Raw genomic sequence first — 17,957 nt, forward strand, 5'->3', positions numbered from 1 at the left:
TAGATGCATACGTGCGTAAAGTCCTTAGGCCAGATCCGCAAACTGGCTGCACTGATGGGACTCCATGGCAGTAGAATTATACCAGCTCACATCCAGCTAAGGTTTTAGCCCTTCGTCTCGTCTCTAGAACAGCTAGAATTCCCTTGTCTTTGTGGCTTTCTGCAAATTGCACCTGCAATAATGCCAAGAGAGGAGGACTCATCTCTCAATCTTACCTTCAGCTAGTCATGGCAGGTATGCAATGCTATTTTTATCTATATTCATCTACATTATTCATTTACTGATTTCAACTGGAAAAAATATTGGATTGCATACAAAAGAGATGTAAAGGCAAGACTAATATTGAGTTTATGCCTACTAATATTGCAGGAACAATTAACCAAGGCAAGAAACATTAGACATCTTGCTCACATTTGCCATTAAAAGCATTTCAGATCACTAGTGACATTCCTCTGAACTGCATGACAATTGCCAGATAGATTCCATTCTTATTGCTTCTAAATTTCTACAAATATTTGCATAAAATATGAGTCAGAATAATTCAGATTGACAAAAAATTATCAAAATAATTTCCTACATCAAAATGGCAAAGGACATGTTAGTCAGGGAAAAGCTGGCCCTGGAGAACACATGTCCATTTCTAACGCTTAGTTACATTAAATAAAACTGCATGGTAATTTTAGATTTACTTTATCATATGGAGACCTTCTTGCTTGCTTTCTATTACGAGCTTTAAGGAACAAAAGAGAAATTCTCCTCTGCACTACTCCAACCAACCCCTCTGCACTAACAATCACTTCTCAAGCAGGATGTGCAGAATTCAGGTCTCTCCCTATACAGGCAGATGTAACAACTGTTTTGCTATCACAGCACGTTGATACAAGTACTGTAGCAAGACCACAAACACTTTAACTCTGTTTCAGTCAAGGTCAAAGTTAGGGAAACGCAGCAGATTCAGCAGATATAACATCATAACAGATGATGTGTGCCCACGATGAGCAGTTCCCCCTACCCTTTGAAAGCAATTAAAAGGTACCATTGTCCATAACCTCAACCCAAAGAGACTGGGTCAAGTCATTTTTCTTCACAAGATAAAGTCTTAGATTTTGACATCAGGTTCTATTACTTTGACATTAAAAAAAAAAACACATTTTGATGCTTTTATTCACAGACGTTTTTGAGGAACAGGTGAGTAACTGAAGTTTAATTTAATTAATTTGATAATAAATAGAAGACAGGTATACAATGACTATTTATGTCAGATTTTGCCTTCAAAGAGAAATTGGTAAAGGGCCCAACTCAGCGGAGCACGCCATCATGTGCATAACTTGAAATATATCAGCATGCCATTGAAGCCGTGTACTTAACACTGCACACACACACACACAAGCACTGCACAGAATCAGGGCCTAAGAGAATACTCAACAGATCCCATACTGATGGAAGGTATATAGTTCAGGGAAAGTCTCTTGAAACAGACGTCAATGGAAGTTGTGCACACAGCTTTTGGATATCATCTGCCCCTTAGAAATGATGAGTAGCCCTGCATAATAAAACAGATGACTAGTATGAATTACATTTTTAACATGCAAAACAGTGCCATGCCAGTCTGAGATGATTAAAAAATAATAATAGATTGAAAGTAATTAATTAATTACTAAAGCAGTCCTGTTTAATTACTTAAAGCCATAAAAGCTGCAAGGTATTTCAGCATTGCCAGAGCTAGCTGAGCATTCTTTGGGCCAGCAAAAGACTTTTTACCACCCACCCTCATGTAGACAGCTCTTCTCTACCATGGCTATACCATTATTGCACAAAGGTGCCTGAGGGATTAGCAGATAGCTTTCAAGAAGATTTTTTTGAGACACCTTCAATGTGACTGATCACTGCCACCTGCACCTGCAACATCTGGCTACCAAAGAAGCAATACCCAATATATGTTCTTGAGTCCAAAAGCTTTTGCTAAAAATTGAAATGAGCTTCATCATAGAAAACCATAAAAAGAAACTGAAGATCTTGAGACCACTGAGCTCAATGACTGGTGGGGCATATGCACTTCTGGGGAATTTTAAACATTCATGTAATAGTGTTGGGAGGAGTGGGACTTTGCAGTAACATGACCTGTACTTTTAGGTGGCAGACCAGATGCAGGCCTTCTGCAAAACTATTCAGTACAGACATGAGGCAGCTCTTCGCCTTTGGTCAGCCTGAGGAGAGTACCACATTAATGCATACCACCACTATACACAATCAGGGCAAGCACTGCACACTTTTTGAGTCCTTGATGCTCGATGCCAAAAAACCCTTGCTTCCTACTCTAATACAATGTAGATGAATTTCTCTCTGGGTGTTCATGTCCTTTACATTTGTTATGCTGCCTGTAGTCTTGTTTAGCCATGCCACTTATTGATAGGCAAATACTTGCCTCTCTTTCTCCATAAATCAACCACTCCCACCCGTTTACAATGTGTATTGCTCTTCCTTGAATTCTTTCCAGTTTGCTCTATGCCTATGTCTATATCAATATCACTGCTTTCTTTACCACTCCCTGCTACTGAATACTTCGGGTTTTCAAATAATGTAATTTTTCAGGTTAAAAAGTAATATTAATATTAAGTAATAAAAATATTACATGCAATTAAATTCCCAAGCAGAAATATGATTATATTAAGTTAAACTAGCGGTTTAGAGCTCATGTTGATGCTTATATAAATCCCTGCCCAAGTGAGAAGCAGCTATTTTTTCTCCACTTTAAAACAGACGCTCACTATGTATAATTTGTGTGATACTAGCATAGGAAAGTATTGTGTAAGAGTGTCTGCAAATGCCCATCCTTCCTTTGAAGATAAGCTAGTGAAAATTTTGTGCTCAGGACCCACTTCATACATTGTACCTCATTATTCTTGGCTTGATGAATGTAGCAGTATAACCCAAGGGAAACTAGTCAAATGATAACGAAACTCTTCCAAGTTTAATGATTTATAAAATAAGCCAAAAATGTCACTGTGCAATGAAGTCCTCTGAATGCCTTAATCTTTTCGCATCGGAGGTTTGTGGTTCATCTGTGAATAAAATATATATAAATATAAAATATATTCTCATAGCTGTGCCATGAGAGCTGTGCATCCTGGGCAAAGATCCTGGGGTGGTCTCATTGACTTGCAGATGCTCAGAGTTACTAGCAAGTGGAGCAGAGAAGAGCTGAACAGTCAGGACTGCAAAAGAAGTCTAGCACACACCCCTCTCAAACAAAGGCATGAATTTGAGGAACTTTCTGGCTGCAGTCTGTTGGAATGAAAACGTGGAGCTTTTGTCTCTACAGGCTTTTCCTCTGAGAGACAAACAAATTGTTTTATTCTACGAAATTGAAAATCTAATTTCTAAGAACATTTAAATCATGGTGCTGTGGCATAGTACCCCTATCTGCAGCAAGCAAGGAAATGCTGGTTCTCCTCCTTGGTAGCCAGGCACAATACTAACACTGATGGTACTGGGTAGTATGTCTCTGTCTACGTGTCCCAGACAGAGGCTCTGTGCACACGTATGTCCAGCCATGATTGCCTGCCTTGCACTGTGAGATTCTATTGAAAAGAGCATCGAACACCATGGCAAGTGCATGGCAAGTTCAACAGACATTCTAGTAATTTTATTTTGTCACCTAAAATTACTCTTAGCACTTTCCATTTTGGTAGAAAGTGTTCTTAACCTCACTGTCTGCAGCTGCTTGTGGACTGTAGCTGGATTAGACTTCAAGATGCTAGCATGTAGAGTGCTTGTATTAATGTGACACTCACTTCTTAGCCAATTCATGGGAAACAACTGTGGATCTCTTTGGCTGAAAGCATGAGCTGATGTAGCTTAACATAAAGCTCTATAGCTGGGGGTTGCAACAACTATCCCCTGTGGACTGGACACTGAAATGGACTTGTCAATGTAACTCAGAGGTGCCAAACTCACTGTGGGCCATGGCTGGACCATAGAGACTGCACCAGGGCTGGATATAGAATAAGCCGAAACTGTGGTGGGCCTAGGGCTGGGTGACAGCACGAAGTAATTTTTGGGAGGCAACATGGAGTCATACTTGGGAGGCAACACAAGTCCAGGGACATGCAGTGGCATGGAGCTGTGTTTGGGTGACAGCATGGGTCCCTGGGGCTGCTAGTGATGGCCATGTCTATCAGGGCCCAAGGATACCGTATTCTGTGGCAGGCCACATCCCCCAACTTCTGTTATCCTACTGAAATACTGGCAGGACAGCTGAAAATCTGACCCATAACAGCCCTGATGTAACACTGGTGTTGAGTGTGTGACATCTCAATTGCCAGCTTTGGGACTATGTGTTGGGGACATCATGCTAGAGGCCACTGCTTTTATTCAAAATTCCCATGAGGATGGCCAAGGGTAGAATTTTTCCTGAAAATTTTGCTATCACAAGAAAATAAAGTTTTTATATTGTATGCCCAGAAATATACAAACAATAAATTCTGCCATTATATTTCTTTGTTTCTAAAGGCAAGCACATTTTTAATATCCAGAGCCATATTTTGAAAAATAAAAGTCCAAATGTAAGTACCTAAGTAGCTGGATGTTCAAAAGCATGATCACCCAAGAGCTCTCACTGACATCGATTTTGTATTGGTTTCCTAAACTTATTTTAGAATACTTTAAATTTAAATATCCAAGTTTCAACAGCTCAAGGTGTATAAGCTTCCTTATCTACTCAGACTTGCACTTGACTCTCACTCTTTCCCTTTTGCTCCAAAGGAGCTAAAACGCTAGTGATCTAGCTATATAGATTTCAGAGCTGTCAGGCTTGCAGCTTTCTTAGACAAGGATCTTATTTCCTTAAACCAGCAAACTTCATTAAACTGTTGAGAAAGCAACAGATGTATTGAAGCAAAAATTGCCATTGGGCCAGCCACATAATCCCTTCAATTCAAGGTTCATAGATGCATAGTTTTTTCTCAATGGCCAAACTCCAACAAGGAAGTGTAACCTTGGGAAGGATCAACTGTTGTGTTCACTAACTCTCATATATAAACACATTTTCTTGGTGTTTTGACAGTTTCAGTCTAATTTGTCTCTAATTTGTCCCGAGTCTTAACTAAACCACAAAAACTGCATTTTAGAGTTGCTTAAAACTAAACGATATGGTTTCCAAAAGAAGAAACGTCATTTTCCAGCTGCCTGAAAGAGACAGAATTTAAAGGAACTTTTTAAATTAATTTAGAGGATTGATGAGGTATGCTAATCAGGAGGACTGTTAAGATCCAGAGTACCTTCTGCTTATAAAAATAATAATAAAGTGGGTGCTGCCTGGAAAACTTGGAATATCTGTAACTACAGTAAGCCTTATAGAATGAAACAGACTACAGAAAAAAAAAACAATATTTTTTCTGCTCAAGGACAAGTACTTTTAGATGTATTCTGGCCCCCTGAAGAGTAAAACATCTGCCAAATGTTTTGTAATGTCTGGGTCTTGGGATACGGGTCCTTAAAGCTGTCAACTGCCCAAAATAAAAAGAGCACTGTATTGGCTGTGTTATTTAATGCAAACACCTTAGAACTTCTCTCTACTTTCACAACACTTCCAGAAATGTTCCCATTTGTACTTGTGCAGTTCAACTCTTCTGTGACATTTGAAGGCTATTTGGTCTAATGCACGTTTCCTTTTTCACAAACAAATGGAATTGCCCAGACCCAGCAAAGTCAAATGGAGAAATGATTGAACTGAAAAAGATAACCGGCCAAGGATTTTCTCCACCTAATTTTACCTACGTGGTCTAAAATGCAGATGAGGGAACTGTTTAATGGTAAACAATTTCAAAATCTGCAATGTGCATTTTTCTTATCCTGTAGTTTTTCTATGGGGCAAAACCAAAATCTTCCATCTTAGATGCTTCAATTCTGGCAGCTTGATGAAGCAAATTAAAGGGACCTGATTTTATGAAAGTGCTGAGCATGTTCCTTCTGAAAACCAGGTGTCTCGGCACCCTAAAACATTAGGCTACCAAAACTGCTTTTGCTAATCTTGGCTCAGCAGCAGGTATTGTTCTTTATTTATATTGGGACCCAGGCATCTAAGCACATCAAGAGAACATCTGTTTTCATGCATATAATAGGGACCTGAAGGATTCATCTGCAGAGAGACTACCTTCTCAGAGGCTTTTTAGTCTTAAATTCCAATGCATCATTCAAGTTGTCAGGATCTTTTGTTAATCAGTCAGAATGGCTGTACAGCTACAACAAAGACAGACTGAACAAGACTGTATTTCTAAATTGCAAGTTACAGTAATCACATTTGGTACAATTGATGATATTCAGGTCCAAATTTTTAGCTGGTGTATACAAGCATTCTCCAGCAAAGTTTCCACTATTTACACTAGTTGAGAATTTGATAGCTTGCTGTTCAATTTCAGTGTCCTAAAATGGCAGTGAGATGCAGTATAATGGGATAGAATAAAACTGTGAATTATTCCACAGGCAGGTAAATCAAATATTTTTCAGCCTTTTTCATTTACACAAAAAAAAAAGTTTTTGTAGGTTTTGGCTCTCTTCCTCTTGCCCTAAATATTTTACTTTGAAAGTGACAGGATGCTACAAGGAAACTGTTTTCAGTTCTTGAATCCTCTTGCCCCCAGGCTAATTATACAAATAGATCTTCCTGGGCTTAATTAGTACTTTGTCTACCCCCACTGGATGGTTAAAATTTACTTCAATCTCATCACTAACATAGGTATTTTAAGTCCAGTCCAGATGAAGGAATTGCAAGTACACAATTACCATTTAGTGCATAAGCCACAAATTTAACTAAGGCTGGAACATATTTTACTCATAAATTTGATTTCTGCATCTCAAATCCATTAGTCCACATTGATGGGGAAAACCGTCTTTATGAAATGACAGCCACAATAAATCAGAAACTTATTTTTTGGTAATTGGAGACTAATTATTGTTCCCTATTGCCCTGCTCTTGCAAATGACTGATCCATACCTAAGGCATGGGCCTTGCCTTCATGGAAAAGGGTTTGCTGGGATATATTGCCAAATCCTCTAAGTAGAGTGTTCTTTTTGCCATGCTAATTTAAATAAAATCAACTAGGCTGACAACTGGACTATTTTGTCAGTCTAACTGCATGGCATAGCTATGACAGTTAGCAGACTGCCCACTCACACTCAGAGCAGATGCATCTATATCACCAAAATGTTGAAATGATGCCAGGCTGCAGCTGGGAAGAACAAACTCAACTTTATCCCTATCTTCCCTTAAAAAGCAAAATACTAAAGGAAAGTCATTTGGCTGATGGCTGTGAAAGTCCAAAGAGGAATCTTCTTGAAGTACAGAACAATAAATATAGTGTTATGTGCTCACTGCTCAGAAACCCAGGTGGCAGAAATAATGGTTTTACACAAGACTACCTGATACCTAAAAATACATGTAAATTCCTACACTTGAAGTGACAACAATTACTCTGTCCTTCCAATGGAAATGGTAGTGTAAATGGACACCAAAACAATTCAATAAAAATCATGTGAATTTTCTAAAAGGTATTAAAAAATAAAGAAAAAAAATCACAAAACTGGGAAGGATAAATTCACTGATTTAGAACCCATGGCACTCCTGAACAACCCTGGATTCATTTCCTAATTTCTCAATACACCAAAAGTCAATTTAACTTGTACCTTAAAGCCCCAGAACCAGGCTTTAGGAGGGTGTTAAGGCTATATCTATATCTTAACTGGAAGTGTGAGCTGCAGCATGTGCAGCTAGCTCTGAGTTAGCTTTAAACTAGTAGGCTCAGTGTCAAGAGCCATGAAGCTGTAACGGAAAAAAAATGCAACAGTCAAACCTAACCTGGCCACCTGACCAAGGGTATGTCCATGCTACAGCAACAGAAAGCAAAATCATTCCACCAAGAAAATAAGCTCCACCAATCCTCTCCGAACCTGCAAACACCAGCCCCAGAAAGGGAGCAGGAAGAATGTATTGAGGGTCCTTTGTGCCTCCACTCAGGCACCTTCCAGCTCAGATCACGAGTGCAGTGTCGGGGGCACAGCTCAGAGCAGAGAGTCTAACCACTTTATTACCAGGGTTGACAAAGCACTCCACTTCTGCAGTACAGATACACTCCAAAGGTACCCAGTAGCATTTTGTAGCCAGCAGTGAAGCCTGAGCTACCACATCTTTAAGGCTGATCATTCTCAAGTCAGTTAGATGAAAGCTAATCTAGGTACATCTACACGTGGTGCAATTTCACAGCCTAACTGCAGCACATCCCAGTGCTTGTGTGGTACATGGGAGAGGAATAATGGAACCTCACTTCATAGCAAATCACAGGGCTTGTATTATAGCTTCTTCAGGGGTATGGGCTAGAATGGTGGTTCATACCTCTTTATGCACACTATGTTGGGGTTACTGTGCCCTGGATCTATTTGACCACAAGCTCAGTAGTCCCCTTTCCCATAATGTCCCATCTTTCTTACCCATAAACGGAGGTTATCTCCCCACCTCCTCTTCCTTCCACACTCTCCCCCTTGCAGGGAACATAGTACCATAGAGGACCTAGGGTAAACCCTCTGCCATGGCATGAAGCTACACCTGCTACCAAAATCAAATGTTACCAGCAATTGCACCTATGAAACAGAATAAGGCTAAAAATTACTTTGAATTTCACACCATTATGTCATATTCTACCTTAGTATAAATCCACAGAAACCAACAGAGTTGTGCCTGTTCATATCAGAGCTAAGTTTGGGCTAAGTAGTTTTACATTCACATAACTGCACACTTTACATTTCCAAGCAAGATAGAAATAAGAGGATCTTGAATCATACTAGTATACTTAAATAGACTGTACATATCTTCAAAAATAAATATACTTGCATAATGGGATACATATGCAGATACAGACATGACAAACAAGCTCATTCTACAACACAGTCAGGCTTTTAATCAGTTTCACAGTTATTTTCCTGCCAACATCCGAGTTTGGTGTTTTCTGTACAAGAGCAGACGACCTCTCTAATCTCCAACGTGTTTTCAGTAATGTAGCAGCTTGCTGAGCTGATCACATGCGGATGTTGTCAGCAGCTGCTGTAGAACCAATACTAAATCCTCAGGAGCTCAACTCTGGACTCAAAATGCAGAAGTATATCAGTTCCCCTATAAAAGGCAATTATTTAGAAAATGCATAAGTTCTTATGTGAGTTCTCTTAGAGTTAAAACCTGCCAGTCTCACTCAGATAAAACTCCCATGTGGTTGGACTTGAGAATTGTGCCTATTAAGACAGGAGTTCTCTCTTTGTGTCTTAGGGTACAAAAAGGATTTTACTGTTTTTGTTATAAAAACAACTGTATCGAGGTTTTCAGTTCACCTGTAAGTCCTAAAACTAGTAGCCCCTTCTGGACATCAGGAGAGAAGTAATAAATGTGTTGGCACACATGTAGATAATCACAAAAAAGTTTATTTGGCAAAGAGTAAAATGATTGATAAAAATTATTTTATTCATTGCCAACAAGACTTCAAATCCCACAGTACAAATGTGATTGCTTAACACATCACCTGCACAATCAGAAACTGGGGAGGGGAACAGGATACAGTTCTACAGTAGATAAGAAGCAGGAAATAAAAAAGGGAAAACAGGCAGTAAATAAATAGCTGTAAAATATATTAATGGGGGGAAAGGTGAAGAACGTAGGACTGAAAAAAAAAAGAGTCTACTACAAGACTAACCTCCTATAAAATATAATATTTGTCAAAAGCAAGCTATCAAACTCTACTCATAACATATTTACCTTAAATCTTATAAATGTATAAAAAATTCTAGGTACTGCTTCTAGAAACCACTGAAGAGAAATCTATGGAGATCAGAGCAGGTGCAAGGGAACAGCAGTGACTTCAATACTGAGCAACAGACAATTAAATGGTAATTATTAGTCCTACTCATTAAATGTAGAATATGCACGCCTAACTATCACAACTATTGCCATGCTAAAGTATGTGCTTAAATGTGTGCATTTCAGGGGTCTCATAGAAGTCACTAGAATGCATGAAGATAAAATTAAGCATGTAATTAAGCATGTGTAAATTCTTCTGGAATAGGGGCCCAGAATGATTCTGGCTGTGCATAAAAAGGGGGTCCTTATGACAATTCACTTAAAAATCCAACTGCCTACTTAACACCATTTAGTGGTGGGAAATGAGTAAAATATCCCTGGTATAAAGCATATATAAATTTTAACTCCTTTGAACTACTTAGTCCTAAAATAACTACAGCAAGTTCAATCTACTTTTCTCACATATTAAATATCAAAAGACTATTAAAGACAGAGAGAAAGACAGAGAGAGCACACATGGAAGTACTGGTTTAGTTTAACATGTCTCGAACAAGTAATACTGTATTAAGCGTTCACTTTGAGTTGGAAAGTCACTTTAAAAAAAGCTGTAAAATCTAATTTTCTATTTGGCACCTTATTTTTATTTAGTGACTTCTATAAACAGTAACCTCAAAGTTTCAGATCCAAACCTACTGAAGCTATTAAGGGCTAGTTTGCAAAAAGTATTTGGTGCCTGGCTGCCTAAACTTCCATTGGTTTCAATGGGGAGTAAAATTCCTCAACAAGAACAAGTGAATAAGTAAAAAAACTGGCTGATGGGGCACATCCACAGAATAGATGTGCATGCCACTATACAAATCCATGGTGTATGCACATCTTGAATACTATACGCAGTTCTGGTCCCCACATCTCAAAAACAAATGTTGTACATCAAAATGACTGGGGGCCTAGAGTAGTTGTCACACCAGGAGAAACTAAAAAACCTAGGAAATTTCATTTGGAAAGGAGAAAGCTTGGCAGCAAGCATTGGGGGGGAAGCAATGATAGAAGTCTATAAAATCAGGAAGGGTGTGGACCAAGTGAACAGGGAACAGTTGTTCACCAAGTCTCAGAATACTAGAACTGGGGGGCACCCACTAAAATTTGTAGGTGATAAGTTTAAAATTAACAAGAAAAAATACTTTATTATGTAACATGTAGTTAATGTGTAGAATTCATTGCCACAGGAGGGGGTGCAGGCAGATGGCAAAGCCAGGTTAAAATAGGAACTGGATAAATTTATGAATGAGAGATCTCTTAATGCCTCTTTAACAGAATGTCTGAAGTTGTATCCTCTGGCATCTCTAACCCAACAAACAGCGGATGCCAGGGAAGGGTATTAAACAGGGGATAAATCAGCCTAGAGAGATCTGGTCCAGTGCTGTTGCTGACATAAGTGGATGCTGTTCACTGTCACAGACAGGCTGTTGGGCTAGATGGACCATTAGTCTGACCAGGAAGGAACTTCCTGTGGTCTTATGTTTAAGAGGAAAGGCCCCTAGCTACCTTTTTGGATCAGGTCTTAAAATACTTCAATGGGCTTTTGATCGGGCCCAGTGAGCATCTTTACACATGCTTCTAGGTGGGGACAGGCACTTCAATTATTGTGGCTCTCTAGAGCCTCTCTACTTAAAGCACCCGCAGCATCTCGTGTATTCAGTGTCCCGCACTTCAAAATGGCGGCGGGGGCATTTTAGCTAACCTTTGTTCAACAAGCTTTAGTTAAAGTACCCTTATCACCCATTTTGAAGAGTAGGGATGCTGAATATACATAACAGTGAGGCTGTCGAAGTGTGCTAATTAGCGTGTTGGGCACGTGTGTAGGCGTCCAATGTTCTTATTAGATGAGACTTGTAAAACACTAGAACAATATCAAGGGGTACAAGACAGCAGGCATTCTACATCACCAGAAATGAACAAGGTTGTCAAGTGGGGATGAACACATGCCATCTTTTGTAGACTCCATTGTGGGAACTTGAGAAGGGAATTGTTTTAGAATTGACTCAAACAAAATACCATTGCCTACTAAACTGCCAAACAACTTCTTGAACCACCCAGCTATTCCTTGATCTATCTTGACTAAGCTCTGATCAGCCCTGCATTATACTTCAGTTACAAACCACGCACTACTTTTTCCCTCCAGATTCAAGGTTCTGTTCTTGAGCAAGAGGCCAAAACCAGGTGCGTATACATTGGCAGCCGGTGTGGCCCCAGATAAAGCCCTGAACCATCTAACATCCTCAAAATTCAATGATATTTGAGAGATTTGTTTGAGGTAACTTTTTAGTAGAAGGCTCCTATGATAAGAGTAAGAAAACCTAGCAGGGAGAGGGTACAAGTACTTTTTCATTACTATCAAACCAAGCTGCATCAAGGCATTAACTGATGAGGCTCATGGCCACTTGAAATTACTGAAAAAACCTACTTAATGCATCTCTTGCTTCACACTACAAATGTTCTTAAATGTATCCACTCATGTGGCATAACTTCTTGCTTTTGATAGTTCAATTAATGGCCTTTATTACAGATGTTGCTTTTAGCACAGACCACTATTTTTAACACGTCAAAAATACATCATTAAAATGATACTGTAATCTCTGCTTAATTCTTTGTAAAACTATCAAATACTTACCCTGTACTTGCAAAATCATTTTCTTTCAAGGTTTATCACCTTGTGCCTGTTTCACAAGGTGATAATGTGCAGTACTACACAGCTTAAACTGTTTGGGTCTTCCTTCAGTGCACAAATCATATATCAATCATCTTTGTGGAAGTTAGAAAATAAAACTGCAGCATCTATTTTAGCTGGGGCTACTCAGAACCTCATCTTGCAAGACACCAAGACTTCCTCTGTAGATCTGGACAACCTCAAAGCCCACTGACTTAAAATTATTTAATATAAGCAGAGAGCTGTATTTTAATACTCACAATAAATCCAGAATAACTCATCATTGGTTATTTGTCAACTGGATCTTGAAAAATCCAAATGCCTCAATTGCCTTCTTAAACACAGTCATGATAGCAGACTAAATGTTAAACTGAAAACTCTGAACACTAACATTGCTGTTCATATTTCCAAGAATTCTCCTTAATTGTACAATATCTTAATAATCTGCTTATAGTTTGCCTGTTTTTGTTTATCTGGAGCAAAGCAGCTTGCATGAGTTAGATAATTCAATTTAAAAAATGCCTTCCCTGTAGATGTCTCCAATATGCACATCTTTAGTGACTGATATTTTTTTATATAGGTTGTGTTCCTTTTTTAGCAATGAAATTTGTCCTTAAATTTTGAATACTACACTTATAAAATGCATGAATAAGGGCGTGTGTGTGTGTGTGTGTGTGTGTGTGTGTGTGTGTGTGTGTGTGTGTGTGTGTGTGAATACTGTATATTTAGATTTCTTTGGCCTTTTTTGTGTGTGAAAATCTTTCCCACAAAAAAATTAGTTGTGCTCTGATTTCTGTTAAGTGCTTCTGATGAGCTAAATTCCACCAGCTGACAAAGTAGTTTTGCAAAACATGAGGCTGATTTGTAGGTATTAATGTTATCTAGTGTCTCGTAGCTTATTTGCTAGTATAGCCTTATCCAAACATCTAAAGCAAACTAAACGCTTTGACTACTTGCTTGCAAATTGCAAATCAGGGGAAAGTAGTTTTCATTGAAGTACAAAGCCTTAAATTAAAATCAATCCAGTGGGGAAAAAATGAAGGAAAATACCCTGTCCAGAAAATAACAACAATAATAAGAACTGTTCATTCCACCAGCAATACACTGATTTAGAAGTAGTTTAGTAATACCCAAAAATCTAGAATTTGAGGAACAGCAGGCAATAGTTATGTTCTGAAACTGAAAAACTAATGGAGAATGGCAATTAAGGATGAAAATCTTGCATATACTGAAGTTAATGGGATTCTGTCTCAATTCCTCTTTAGATGCACATTAACGCAACTCCACTGACTCCAGTGATATTGCTCATTATTTAATTCCATGTGTAAGAAACAGAAGCCTGTAATTCTATATGCTTTTCTTAAAAGTCAGCAACTTTGAGTAGTACCACCTCCAGGGGAAGCAACAGTTTTAAACACCTTCCTTTTATTCTCTGATTCTGTAAATCAAATCTCCACATGCAATCTCTCAGTCTCTCCCATTCCTGATAACCAAGCTGTCAGGCTGCACTTCTAGATGACTTCTACCTGTGCCAGAAAATACATCCTTATACCACGTGTTCCTCTGGGTCCACTCCACTGAAGTTATTTCCCTCCCAATTAACACATAGCTCTGCTGCAGAATTTCTAATCAAGTCCACCCTCATTGACAGGCAGCTCAATGACTTCCCTCCATGGAGACTCAGACGCAGATGAGGACCAGCAGAGACCCACGCTGCCTGACTCCTATACAGTATGCGGGAGCTAATACGTCTACTTGCCATTTCCACCTCCTATAGTTCTGGATTCACTTCTCTCCAAACTTTTTGCTTTCAGGTGCTCTCTCAGTGGCTTTATGGCCCCTTTTCATCATCCTGGTTGGAAAGTATTACCTAAGCCAAGCAGACTTTAACTGGCCATGCAAAGAAGAGAAGGACTGCTCGACTGGGATGCCTTTAGGACATTCCTTAAAGGCATCTAAACAAAGTACCACCTTAGGCTCCTTGGTGCAGAGATTCTCTTTTGCCCCGTGCTGTGGATTTACTAATACAAAAGAGTCTTGGTCCATAACTGAGTTTGCTATGTGCTATTATAATACAAAGGGATTGATGATAATAATAATGACAAGAATGGTAATAACAATGATGATTATTATGACTGCACCATTGACTAATCACAGAATCTTGTAGCTCAGTGGGTCCCCAGTTTAGCTCTCTCTTCAGTGTCTGGCAGTAAATCTCTTCTGTTTAAAACTCCTAGTTTCACTTGTTTACCACTGTTTTCTATAAACTCATTGGACTTCTGGATTCTCTTAGCCTCTCTTTTCTAAATAGAGAAATAAATATTTCTATTTTAAGATTATTTGCTTCATGATCTTCAAATAGAATTCCTTTCATCCCATACACAGGGATAAAAGAGCAAAGAACAGCATATCAAGAATATAGAAGATATGTGAAATCAAAAGCAAATAATCATCTTGGGTGTATTTGGTGCTATTCTTCTTTGAAAAAACATTTAAAGCTGTGTCTATGTCCGAATTGCTGATTCGCTGAATCACCATTCAATCTTCAGATCTGGCCAAATGGAATTGGGGACAGTGATCTGAATCAGCAAATTAAAGAGCACTAAAAACACTGAAGGCCAAGTGTGGTGGCAGTCTGTTATCATTTCTTCTTCAATTGTACATTTAAGGCCAAATCCTGTTTTGCCTTTACAGGCCTCAATGGCAATTATTTTTGCCTGTATGCTGTTTAGATTCCAACCACACTTGCACATTACCAAAGAACACATGATTGAAGTGGGCCACAAGTTAACGCTCTGCTGTTTATGTATTTCATCAAATTACTATTAAATGCAAAGGTGCAGAAACTGGGTCCAAAACCTAGGGCACCCTCCCTTCCAAACCACTGCCCTCCTCAGGTACACTCCCCTAGGCTGGTTTCCCTCTCTCCTGGCCTCAAACACTTTGCCTCCTTTAATGCCCAGTGAGTCAGCTTCAAAAGGAGAGCTGGAGAATGCTGGGCAACATCTAACCTGTGATCTGGTAGTTAATGCATGTTCAAACCCACTCTGGGTAAGGGGGGGCCTAAAACATGAGTCTCCCATTCCCTACTTCAGTGCTATTGGCTTGAAAGGTGGAAAGGTAGATGGGGCCTTCTCATGTGCAGTTATGTGCATACATGGGTAACACTATTATAACCAAGTAGAAATCTAATCTAGAAGTTGTGTAAGTGCCATTCATACACAAAGGTGAAGTAGCATTGGCTTTACAGTGCACTCGAAGGAAGAGAGCTGGGCTTATATAAAAATATTGTTGAGTCAACAATATTATATTTTATATATGCATATACATAGATATATTCCAGTTCTCTTACTTTGTTGAGTGCACCACACACACAGGAGATTTATATACATCTCCTACCATCTCTATCAGCTTCTTTACATACTCCATATTATTTCAGGAGGTAAAGCAGAACACCAATGAAAAGTTACAGGAACTAAAGACAAAGAAACAATAGCAACTGGTGGTGAAACTACTTCAATGTTACCAATTTGAGTGATAATAGGGTGTTTTTCTTCATACCCAAGTTCCTAGAATCAGAAGATCACATGAAAATCCTTTAAAACTTAAAAAAAAAAATCATAGAGAATTCTAGAGGCTCAGAAATTATGAGGGGCAGAGGAAAAGAAACAGAAAGAATGTAAAATATATTTGTAAGTTTCATGATTGCTAAGCTTGCTGGATGATTTTTGCAAGACTGCTTCATAGTTTGGGGTTTTGTTTTGTTGTTTTTTATGGCGGTGGGGGTGGCTATATGGAAATGGCTACAACTTTCTATTCATTTACACCTGATTTGGACCCTTAGAAGAATAAGGGTAATATTCTGGTTTGGTACTGTATGCGACTTTAGCTTGTAAAAGGTATAAATTACAACATAAAATTCAGAGCAGTAGAGAATCAGATCCAGTGAGTCTCCTTGCCTGTTATTTATTCACTCTTCTGTACTGCTTGATGGCTGCTTTGGGTCTCAGATGTGCAGTAATGCTATCTGTTGAGGTTCCATGGATATAGATGATTCTATCACCCTCATCTAATGGGACTGCTGCCAATAACATATAGATGGTATGCTGCTAAATGAGGCAATTTTAGACATAAATGTAGGGGAAATGCCATCAGCAACACCACCAAACATCTCATCTTTTCATTAACTGCTTAAAAAAAAAAAAGATGTAGAAAACCTAATCCCAAATATTTTCAATAGTAGCTTCATCTATACAATGTACTATGTAAACTTCAGGTTCAATGCTGACTGATGTCCACTAGAACCCAGACTCTGAATTAGATGAAAATGAATGGGAAAGAGGAGGATTTGCTGCATTCTATCTTTTCCAGGGAAAAAGGGCCTTGATTCAGGGAAAAAAAAGTGATGGTGTAAAACATCATAGTTCCTCTGGCCCTCAGACAATGTTAGCTCCAAATTCAGCATGTTAGATTTTAGCTCAAGGAACAACTTTTCTAGACAAGTTCCTTCCTACAAAAGACTCCTTGATAAGCCATCAGTTAATTAGGCAAAGAAAGCCAGAGTCAAGCTAATCAACAGCAATCATTCAGTTACAGCAGTTACGTATCTTTCTTTGAGCAATCTGCCTTTTGGGAAAGATATCAATTGTCAGCTGTTCATTTTCATATGCTGTAGAAGCTGTATACTGAAGGAGAGCATCTTTAAAACTGGTTTTTGATAAGAGTTTCTGTTCCTTTTTCAAAGCAGTTTTAGAAATGTTTTAATAGTGTGTTTGGTGTTTCCCCAATTACAATCTTTATCAATAAAATCTATTGTTCCAAGAAAACTATTTGACCAGAGGTACATAGTTAGATTACCTTATACTAGTTTGACATTTTTTTTTAAATGGCATGCAAGTTGAATGTGAAGGTCCTGTGAGGGTTTTTATCCCAGACTTCTGAGAACGGATGACATGATGTGAATTCTCTGCTGTTAATTCTTCATCTATTAAACTACACTTTTAGGTCATCAGTTTAAAGCATGTGTCGTTTCAGTCTTGCATTTTTGTTATACATTTACAAACAAATGTTTCCTCCTATATCCTACTGTTGTGGGAGAGAAACAGTTTTGTGTTTTTTTAAACAAAAAACCTTTCACTTCTAAAAATAGTCTTCAGCGAGCTTGGGTGGAAAGAGAGAAGCATGCATATCAAAAGAACTTTAATATGAACATTGTTATAAATGCTGTTGCTCATGCTTAAAATACCAAAAAATTCCCAGTTCATGATAAACAAACAAAAAAAAAAAGTGGGGGGGGGGAAGGGAGGAGAAGATGGCAGAGGAAAAACAAAAGAAACAAATAAATATTGACGGCACTGATTCATTTACTACTGTAACATTGCATTAGGCACCAAATCACAAAATAATATCCAT

The 17,957-nt window shown here is 38.6% G+C and overlaps 1 protein-coding gene across 5 annotated transcripts in view; it reads right to left on the reverse strand.

Annotated features, from left to right (window-relative positions):
* PLCB1 (phospholipase C beta 1) overlaps positions 1–17,957 on the reverse strand; it is a 749,766-nt gene that overhangs the window by 480,118 nt on the left and 251,691 nt on the right. The window contains exon 3 of one of the 5 annotated variants that reach the window (XM_090051579.1): positions 1,427–1,543. The exons of 3 other annotated variants lie outside the window; for them this stretch is intronic. In XM_090051579.1, coding sequence (XP_089907705.1) covers positions 1,427–1,435 — 9 coding nt within the window. In that variant the 5' untranslated portion in view covers positions 1,436–1,543. The remainder of the gene's footprint in view (positions 1–1,426; positions 1,544–17,957) is intronic. One more of the 5 variants, XM_090051588.1, reaches the window with a different exon arrangement.

This window comes from Crocodylus siamensis, chromosome 1 (assembly GCF_052110815.1).
Source record: "Crocodylus siamensis isolate JL-2025a chromosome 1, ASM5211081v1, whole genome shotgun sequence".
NCBI lineage: Eukaryota > Metazoa > Chordata > Crocodylia > Crocodylidae > Crocodylus > Crocodylus siamensis.